General features: G+C 39.3%; 1 protein-coding gene, 1 long non-coding RNA gene and 1 other non-coding gene across 3 annotated transcripts; 2 read left to right on the forward strand and 1 right to left on the reverse strand.

Annotated features, from left to right (window-relative positions):
* Positions 1–2942: 2942 nt before the first annotated feature.
* On the reverse strand, positions 2943–3991 carry LOC107282074 (uncharacterized). Its single transcript, XR_010734465.1, has 3 exons — positions 3668–3991; positions 3530–3570; positions 2943–3395 (listed from the first exon to the last, which is right to left on the reverse strand). It is a non-coding gene; the product is annotated as an uncharacterized protein (transcript).
* LOC136351397 (uncharacterized) lies at positions 3301–3684 on the forward strand. The gene is made up of 2 exons (XR_010734466.1): positions 3301–3445; positions 3511–3684. It is a non-coding gene; the product is annotated as an uncharacterized lncRNA (long non-coding RNA).
* Positions 3992–4272: 281 nt separating the features above from the next.
* On the forward strand, positions 4273–9043 carry LOC4345190 (peptidyl-prolyl cis-trans isomerase CYP28, chloroplastic). Its single transcript, XM_015795282.3, has 3 exons — positions 4273–4414; positions 5105–5949; positions 8666–9043. Exons 2-3 carry the CDS (start codon positions 5178–5180, stop codon positions 8875–8877), a joined length of 984 nt encoding a protein of 327 aa, XP_015650768.1. The 5' UTR covers positions 4273–4414; positions 5105–5177; the 3' UTR covers positions 8878–9043.
* The last annotated feature ends 1074 nt before the right edge of the window (positions 9044–10117 follow it).

The following is a 10117-nucleotide window of genomic DNA, read 5'->3' on the forward strand; positions in this document are numbered from 1 at the left end:
CTCATAAAAATCGTCCAACATATTCAGAGTGATAAAAATGGGCTTCATCTCTGATTTAGACGCCCTGCCAGCCTGCCTGTTGCATGGCTGCTGCAATGCACTGCTATGCATGCTTACCAAAGCTACCAAATAGAAATCTAAAAACAATGTGTAACTTCTGCACAGAGATGCAGTAGTGAAAAATTTATCACAAAAACAAATAGTGGTGTTTCTGGAGGAGTCAACAGCCTGTGAACCCAAAAAAAAGTTAAGATGACAGAACTATAATTATTGAAACTGAAAATAAATGACCAATAGAACTTTACATACAGAGGTTTACATACAGATAAGCCTATAGGAGCATATAGTATAGGAGCTATACAATAAAAAAAATACAAAGCTATAGTATAGGAGCATCAGAAGTTCAGACCACAAAAATATGCATCTTACAAGGATTATTTGATATATGAATTAGATACCAAGGCTTTTTTCTGTCATAGCATTAGATAAACATGCACCTTATAAGTATTATTTGACATAAGACTGTTTTTGACAAAAGCATGGACGTTAGAATTGAGAGATTTTTATGGCAAGCAAACAACGGAATTTTGAACGATTTCCAGTGGTTAGGCTATGACCTAAATAAGCGATAAACTGATTAATATGTACCAAAATTATAAAAATCTAACAAAGACAAAAAAAAACAAAAATATATACAAAAACAAAAATACATCATTTCTGAAACTATACTGATTTCTTACAAAGTAAAATTTTTGGACAAAAACAAACACAAAATCAAAAATACAAAAAAACAAAACTGAGAGAGTAAACACAACGCTGACACAACATAACTTCTTCAGACAAAACTAACAAAACTAAGTGATATTCACTAAAATTATGAGGTGATGCAGTCTTATTACTGACAAAATACAAATGTTAGCAACAGACAAAACATATGACTCGTCAGTAGTATTTTGCTTCAGTGTTGTAATCTAAAGCTCTAAAACTTTTCAGCTTAAAATACAACTCCTATAAAGAGAGAAAGAATGGAAATTCATGCTATTAAGCAGTAAAGTGAACCAGTTTTAATAGTTTTGTTGTCCAAAGTAAAAATTTTGGACAAAAACAAACACAAAATCACAAATGGGACACAAAACCTTCTTCTTCATCATCTTCTTCTTCTTCTTTTTGCAAAATTTAAAAACTGGCAAAAAAAAAGGAACAAAAACAAAACAGAATGAAGATCCATGGCATGTAGCTCACCAAATCCATGTTTAGTAGAAGACAAAACTACATAATTCAAATAACTAGTTATTTAGCAATCCCTATGGACAAAACTAGGTGCTTTCATCGCTAACAAAACTGCTAACTGTACTTGTAAAAGTACTTGGAATTACTTCTAAACAGTGACCTTTAGGAAACTAATTATTTGAAATTTGTATGCTTCCGTGGATATAGTAAAGCTTTAGTGCAAATATTGCTAGTAAATAGATGCTTGCTGACAAAAAAAAGTTAACATATAACCTCATTAAACAAAAATGAATCTGTTAAGATTGCAGTTAACAGAATAGTGAATGGAGAAAGAACTAACATAATTCAAAAATTGTTTTATATACATGATTCTAACTACTTAGTGTAGGATCAGTCAAAAATAAAATGGTTGCATCCCACCTTAACCATGCAACCATTGTCCAGAACATGCATTTATCCCCCCAAGAGATAAAAAATTAGCAGAGCATAAACTCATTACCAACAGAGGTAATGGGAGGGATGGGGGAGCTTACATATGCATATCTCCTCATCTTTCCCAACAAGATTGATCTTGTGTGCTGCTAACACAGAGATAGAGAAAATCAACTTGCCTTTAATGCGGCACACGGGGATAATACCTACTGCAAAAACAACAGCCAACCAAGCTCTTTTTTTTTAGAGGAAAACTAATTGTTTCCATTAACCCATATTCTCGACAGAATCGTCGACAACCAAATCCTCAACACCAGGTGGAGTGTTATCCCAGCTGAGAACAGTATTTTCTGGGCTATTACAACCAATTGATGCTAAAGCATCGGCCACCTTATTACATTCACGGGGACAAAAGCTAACTCGAAAAGAGAGAAAAGCCAACCAAGCTCTTCAGGAAAAAGGAAAATAATCATCAGCATTGAAAAGGAGGAGCATGAAGGATGTGAGTCAGCACAAATTGCTCACAACACAAGAGCAGAGCAGTAAACAGATGTAAAGTATGGATTTTTCCATCCATGAACACATGCAATGCAAATTGTCCAAAAATTATGCATCTTTAAGAGCACAAATCCTACATAGGTCTGAATCAACTTGTCTTTAATGCTGGTAGAAACACCCAGCAAGCACAATTTAGGGCAGCCTCATGTACTTATTTTCCTATCAGTGAAAAATACACAAAATTAAAGTATCTTAGAATCCTAAAAAATAAGCTGTCTTACAAATATTGGAAGCGCTATATATTATAACAATCTAACACTATCAAGCATGGTGTCCTCCTGAGGCTAAGCAATAGAATTTTTGCATGAGAACTTGTGATTTAAATTACACAAATGAATACATCATTAAAAAAAGTACATAGAATACATATTACTACCAAACAGGGTCAAAGACTGAAGGCACCAGATCATCGGCTGTGTAGCTAGCTGAGCACATCACAAAATTATTGGTGATTTTTTTACCAGAACCTGAAACAATGCCGAATCAAACAGAGCAAAAATTGAACATGGCATTTCAGTATAAGTAGCGCAGTGTTCAATAACATAGTACTTCAATTAAGAATTGACACAACAGTTTAGCGTTAGTTATATTATATCAATGAAAACTACCACTCATTTTTTACCACAAATCTGATTGATCCTGGCCACGAAAAAGCCAGCAAAGAGACATTGAGCTGTTGATGTACATGCCATGCAAATGTTTCATAATGGGATTTGGGTATATGTTGACGCACTTATAGATCTGGACAAACAAACCAGCAAAATGTTTTACACATATCAAGCATTTCATTCCCCCCTAAAAATAGTTTCTAAAACATATGTGAAACAATAATCAGTTCTGAGATATGACATTATACTGACTCACTGTGTGGATCGGTGTGCCTCCCTTGCTTGGTGGTTCAGATGTCACTAGCTTCATTCCTGGAACAGACAGGCAAGGATCGGATTAGCCACCTCGCCACCCGCCGCGAGAACGGCCTCGCGCTGCATCAACATCCCCCGCGAAGGTCTCCGTTGAAACCTCGTCGGCGACCACCACAACCTCCGCGACCGCCCTTTGAACAACCGCTCCCCCTTCACATCCATTGCAGCGGACTCCGCTTCTACCGGAGGAGACACCGAGACCATGGGCTCCGTCGGTTGGAGGAGACGTGCGCCGACGGCGCCTCGACCACGCTTCAGAGTTTCGGATTACAAAATCCGTACATCAGTGTCAATCTCAGTTGGTAAATCTTTCTACTATTCTATGTAATTAAATTGGAAACACTAATTTACAAATCTTGAATGGCAGGCCAGGGAATGTGTAGTGCCTGTGTTCCAGCGCTGCCCCTGCACGGGTGTGGATCAGAAGCTGCACATCCGTCCACTGCTCGTTAGCGCTGGAAGAGCACAGGGTCTTGCCGCCGGTCCGAACCTCCAAGAACAAGAACAGAGGCGTCGGTCCGAACCTGCTGTTGCCGCTGACCTGTAGCGGCTGGCGGCGCATGGCTGGATGGAGTCGTGGAGGCGCACAGGGGGGGCGCGGCCGCGGCGGCGAGCGGCGACGGCGAGAGGCGCAGCTCGGCGGGCCGGTGACGGCGTCGAGCCGGCTGGGAGGGCACGAGGACGCGGCGGCGAGCGGCGACGGCGGGAGGCGCAGCTCGGCGGGCCAGCGACGGCGTCGAGCTGGCTGGGCGGGGACGCGTTCGCGGCCAGGCACGCAGGGAGCGGCGAGGCGGAGGGCGGCGGCCACACGAAGTGACGAGGGGGGATTTGTAAAAAATGAGGTTAGCATCGGATGAGTGCGGGCGGTTAAGTGTAAAAGTAATTCACCTTTGTTCCTAGCCATCGGATGAGCCTGTCGTGTTGATTAAGAGTTTCCAAGGTTGCCAACCATGGTTTGCACCAGATGCGGTGCCTTTCTATAGGGGGACAAAATGGGTTCACACCAGATGGCCTGCATAACCAGCACGAATCTTGAAGGATCTGATAGCCATAAATTCGGCTGATGAAAACGAAAAAAAACAGCCGGCACAATTCCCATGTAAAAGGGATATTGAGATAAGGGCGGAGTAATCGAGTATCGCGTAAAAGAAGAAATCTCCCGTCTCGTTCTCGTTCTCCTCCGCTCCTTGCGCCGCCGCCAAGACGAGCGGAGGGCCGGGCGGCGATCTCCATCTGGCAAGCAGAGCAGCGGAGGGGAGGAGGGGATCCTGGTGCGTCCTCTTTCTGATCCATCTCTCTCTCTCTCTCTCTCTCTCTCTCCCACCCCACCGGGACCTGGAATTTGCTTGCGTTCGTGAATTTGATAGCCTTAAACCTCTCTTATTTCAAGTAATAACAGTTTGTTTGTTTACCTAAAAGTTCGGGGGTTCAACCGAACCCCCATGCCCCAAGTTGGATCCGCCCCTGGTTTGAATTGCTGAAACATAATTTCGAGCTAGTTAAACGAAGAGACAACATGCCTGGAAATGTAAAAAAAAAGTATGCTGATTTGAATTTGATTGTTGGAACTGCCCTATAGGAAACTGGTAAATTTTAGAACAAAAAACCTTGCTTATAGTAAAATCGTGAATGGATGATATGCAAAGACATGGTGAGAAATATTCACTCGCTCATACTACAACTACTTAAGAGGACCATATTTGCTCACTCTGGAATAGCTGCTGACCTGCTGTGACCATCATACACCCCCTCACCGCAATGCAGGTTCCATTTGAAGTAATCGGAGAATGGTATGTTGAGAATTAGATTAAAGCTTCCATTTTAAAATTGTAATTGTTTGGGCTGTCAGCTATTTGCCATTATTCACAAGTGATAATTGTGACCCTACAACGAAGAGGCTAACAGTAGGTTTTAGAATTTCAGTAATGTTATATCTCAAAAGCCAACTATTACATTTGCAGGGAAGGATATTAGTGATTTTCTACTGCTGTTTCGTCAGAAGGACAAGAACTGAAGAATTCAGTTAGCAACAGTATGGTGTTGCCTTCATCAAATACCAGGGCCACTTCTTCCATGGCTTACCCTGTTTCCCTGAGCAGCCTCCACCACCACCCCAACAACCACCATGCTTTTTTTCTTCCCTCGAAAACAAACCATGATAATACTCATAAACCTATTGAATCCTCTAGAATTTCTAGACGGTCTCTCATCTTCCTCCCTGTCCTCCCTTCTCTTCTATACGCTTCATCATCCCCTGCCTTAGATGACGCAAACATTCCATCCACCTCTGCCATTGATACCACCATCACAGATCGGATCTTCATGGACTTCAGTGTCTGCCCTAGCTACTTTCGCTCTGACCGCACTTTAGGAGCTGAGCTTGCTACATGTCCTGATTCTGAACCTCTTGGTCGTGTAATTTTTGGTTTGTATGGTCGACTCCTCCCCCTCACTACTGCCAACTTCAAAGCTGCTTGCACTTCTGCTGCATACCGGGGAACACTTGTCCACAAGCTCCTTCAGGGCCAGTTCTTCGTTGCTGGCCGCCAAGGTCCTCGGCGTGACAGGGGCGAGGTCCAACCTCCCACCGGACTTGTGAGGAATGCTGAGACTATTGACCCTAAAGCATTTGAACTAAAGCATGCAAGGCCTGGCACCCTCTCATTGTGCCTTGGACAGAACGATGACGATGATGACATCAAGCTCAATCCTAATTATCACAATGTTGAATTCTTGGTTACCACTGGACCAGGGCCCTGCCCAGAGCTTGATGGACAGAACATTGTCTTTGGAACTGTATTGGAAGGTTAGTTGCTTTCATTTTCTGAACTTTTACTAAATGGTTCTTGCACACTTTGTGTTAAATTCTGTCTTGCAAGAATTTCAATGTCTTTCCCTCGAACAAGTTGGGATTTGACCTGTGCGTAATCTACTAATGCAAGGTTGGCATGATTAAATTCATGCATAAATCTATTTTCTTTGGTTCAAACAGAGAAAAATAAAATGTATTTCAAACCGTTTCATTTTTTGTCAAGTATAATTATATGACATCTTCCATTCTCCTTTTGGTATAGTTATATACACTTGCTAAGGTAAACATGTTTTCATTGAAGTAATCAACATTAGTACATAACAGAGAAGAAAAAAAATGCAAATTTTGCAGCTTTGCATGAGTATTAACAAAATAACAAACAGTTGTGTCCGTATTCTGGCTAGGACTTCATCCATGCAGAACATAAAGTTAGATGTTTTATTATTACCAATTTCTGCAAGTAATATAAGCTTGTAAAGAAATTGTCATTTTATTTCTTCCTTTTTGTTGTCTCAACACCAAGGATGGTTATCACACTAAGATTAATTCTTTTTTTTTTCTTCTCTGCACTTCACCACAGTATAACTCATCATCAATTCCTGCCATGGTTTGTTCTAACAATGTGCCACATTGTCAATAAACAACACCAGAGAGTGTATCATCCTCATATAGTCAAATTTGGTGCATACTTCATTGTTTTTCCCTGTTCTGATTTATTAGATCTCTGGTGGTTATCAGAAGTAGATTGAACTAAACCAAGCAACTCATCAATGAGATTTATACTGCCACTGAACATGTCACCCCAAAAGAGAATCTACTTCTAGCTAATTTAAGACTGACATGTCTGCTTTGACAGTTTGATTTGTAATTTAATAAACTTTACAACAACAACCAGGGCAGTAGTTAACTACAAAGCAGTTCATATTTAAGTTTTATGCATCAAGAACTTAAAAGCACGGCCCTTCTATCCCCAAAAAAGCACATGCCCACGTTCTGCATCTGCATGCCCATGCGGCATGCTCTCATGCACATGCATGGGCAGACGCAACAAATGCATGCGCACATACAACTATATAACTTATATTCACATGACACTTGAGGCACACTAATGCTTGTCATTAGGACCCATTGCCACTTGAAGTGTAATAGTGTTACTCATTTGAACTGAACTAGCTACTTAGTCTCAGTTTCAGTATTTGATTATTACCAACAGTTTTTTCTTAAGCATCCATTTTTCTTCTTCTATAAGCAACTTTGATTGTCAAGTTCTGCATTCACATGCACACATAGGCGACTAAAACAGACTTTCAAGCACTGAGTTAAACAAGTGTATTAATTGGATATATTCCAGTGGAATTGACATGAAGCTTCAATTTTGTACGAGTTGCTTTCTGTTGTCTTAATGGAAACTAGTATTGCCACTGTATGATTAATGATGATATTGTTGATTCAGATTAACAGAAAGCGGCTAATTCGAAAGATTTTACATGATAATTTGTACATATGTAATTTGTAACTATTATATAGTTTTAATATATCGCAGTAGCAGTCTCTCCTGCTGTTTTCATCGTCAAAAAAAAAAAAAACTGTTTTCTCCGCAATTCCTTTTTTTAACTATTTGGTCTTGCAACTTGTGTTTTTATCAGATTATTTCTGCACGATTGGCAGTCCATTCAATTCAAGGTTGAAATTTTTTACAGAAGAGCTAATGTGTTAATAGTATAAATCAAGTGGATACTTCTAGCATAATAGAGAACTGTCTTGATTTCCTTGCCCAAAAAAAAAGAGGACCGAGTGGTTTTTAATCTATTTCTGATTAAGTCAGTGTATGAAAAAAAAAATCAGCTACCACTTATCTTTCTTTCATGAAGAACCCCCTTTTTCTTAACAAAGCATACTCTCCGTATAGCCATGGAAGTATATATTAATTACATAAAACAGAAAGACTGTATGACATTTTTTTTGTGAATATGTAAAGGTAGCCATTACTATCTTTTTATTAGCCTCATTTTTCTTGAGCAAATGAGAAAAAAGTATAAAATACAAAAAGTCAAATCATGTGGTGAACGATTATGTTCTCAATAGTGCTTTCATTAAAGTGTTTGGGACCATGTATTGTTGGGTAGCATTGCCATACTCCACTGATATGTGGTTGAGAATGGTGATGTGGATGCACATTTAAGGCCGATAGTTTGATGCTGCTTCTTTTTTTCTCCAAGTGGCAGATTTATCACATGTGGATAATAGATATTAGGTTCATCTGTTTGGAATGCATATGTACAGTGAAAGATGTACTATGGCACCGACATCTTATGAAATAATTTAGAGATCACATTGTCTTATGAACATATTGAATATGGTTAAAACTTGTGAATATCAGATTATCAGTTCAGTATAAATTAATTTACTTCTGGAGTTTATCTGTATTGAAATTTATTCCGTAAATTGTATCTGTTAACTGTAGTAGTGCTGCAGAAACTCTGCCTGAGGCAGTCCATATCTTTTCTCCTTTTACTACATTGTAGACTACCGTAGACCATATGATCCTGCCATTCTTAACATGCATGCAATTGAAGCAATTTGGCTATGATACTTACTAGATTGCCCAGTAAATATATGCTAATTTTAGGAAAATAGTTGTTATGCATTAACAGTCCCCCGACTAAATTAGTCTAATCTTTTCGTAATGTTTATTTAATTTATTGTGCAGGAATGAATGTTATAACCAGCATTGCAACTATTCCTACCTATAAACCAGCTGAAAGGATCCGCTTCTTCAATGATTTTGCCCAGTTGATTGGTGATGAAAGAGCTCAAACTGCTCGAGCGTTGTGGGATCGCCCGCTAAAAACTGTTTATATCAGTGATTGCGGAGAGCTAAAAGTGACCAAACCATCACTTTCCCCTCCAAGTCTGCCATAAAAAACCACAGAGGCAATTTTGTGTACCTACACTTATTCTTCTCCCTCCAATGTCAACTGTATATATGCCATCTAGTATTAACTGACATCTGCTGTGTTTCTGGCCCAAAATGTGTACGACGGGTCTCTGATTCATCGAAGTAAATATATTACAGTGCTGTGCAAAATTCTTGACCTGTCAGCTTTCATCTTGGATAACCGTTGAGACTATGATGCTAATGATTAGCTTCTCACAGAATTGACCTACCTGGGCAACATCTTTTGATGTTTTTTCATGTCAGACTGTTCACTGTTTTAGCATTGATGGACGAGAAACTTCTTTTCTCTATCCAAGAACTGTTGTTGTGTCGGGGGCATGTTCTGTCGGTACAGAGGATTAGCAACTATTTGGCCCAGCTTGGACATGGTTATTTGATCGCTAACCTAGCTTGTTTGGTTTATATATAGCATGTGGCTTCCATCAAGGCTGAAACTATCTAGCAGGACACTTGTCGGGTTCAATTTCTGTGCAGACACAAGAGGTTCAAAAGTCAAACTGAAATGCAATCGACTGTAAACATCTCGTGTTAGAGTTTAGAAGACTCGAGACTCTGTAGGGCCTCCCTCACCACGTTTTCAAAGCGATGATACCGTCTACCCGTTTGGCAAAGATGGACTATTCGGATCACGCTTTCCAAGCTTTTTAACGGGACAATGTCTCATAATATTTTTTATCAGCAATTTTAGAAAAGTTTTTGAAACAATTTTTAAACTTTTTGATGTTATTAAATTAACTTGTGTGTGACCTCGAATATCATAAACTTTGAATCATTCCTTATCCAGAAAAAGGGACAACGTGATACACTATAGATGCATAAAACGTTGGATGCATATGAGATTCACACATCGTGGTGTATGACTGCATAAAACATGGATACATATGAGATTCACACGTCGTGGTGTATCTCCTATATATCTACTACCTCCGTTTCGAAATGTTTGACGCCGTTGACTTTTTAGCACATGTTTAACCGTTCGTCTTATTCAAAAAATTTAAGTAGTTATTAATTCTTTTCCTATCATTTGATTCATTGTTAAATATATTTTTATGTAGGCATATAATTTTACATATTTCACAAAAAATTTTAAATAAGACGAACGGTCAAACATGTGCTAAAAAATCAACGGTGTCAAACATTTTAAAACGAAGGGAGTATATCTCTATGCTTACTTGAGAACTAAGTGTTGTACTCCTATATGCA

This window comes from Oryza sativa, chromosome 8 (assembly GCF_034140825.1).
Source record: "Oryza sativa Japonica Group chromosome 8, ASM3414082v1".
Taxonomy (NCBI): domain Eukaryota; kingdom Viridiplantae; phylum Streptophyta; class Magnoliopsida; order Poales; family Poaceae; genus Oryza; species Oryza sativa.

Excerpts from the sequence above, each read along its gene's own strand:
- LOC4345190 (XM_015795282.3), top strand. The coding sequence starts at position 5,178 with ATGGTGTTGCCTTCATCAAATACCAGGGCCACTTCTTCCATGGCTTAC. Across the intron at positions 5,950-8,665 it reads CTTTGGAACTGTATTGGAAG|GAATGAATGTTATAACCAGC; the intron begins GTTAGTTGCTTT and ends TTTATTGTGCAG.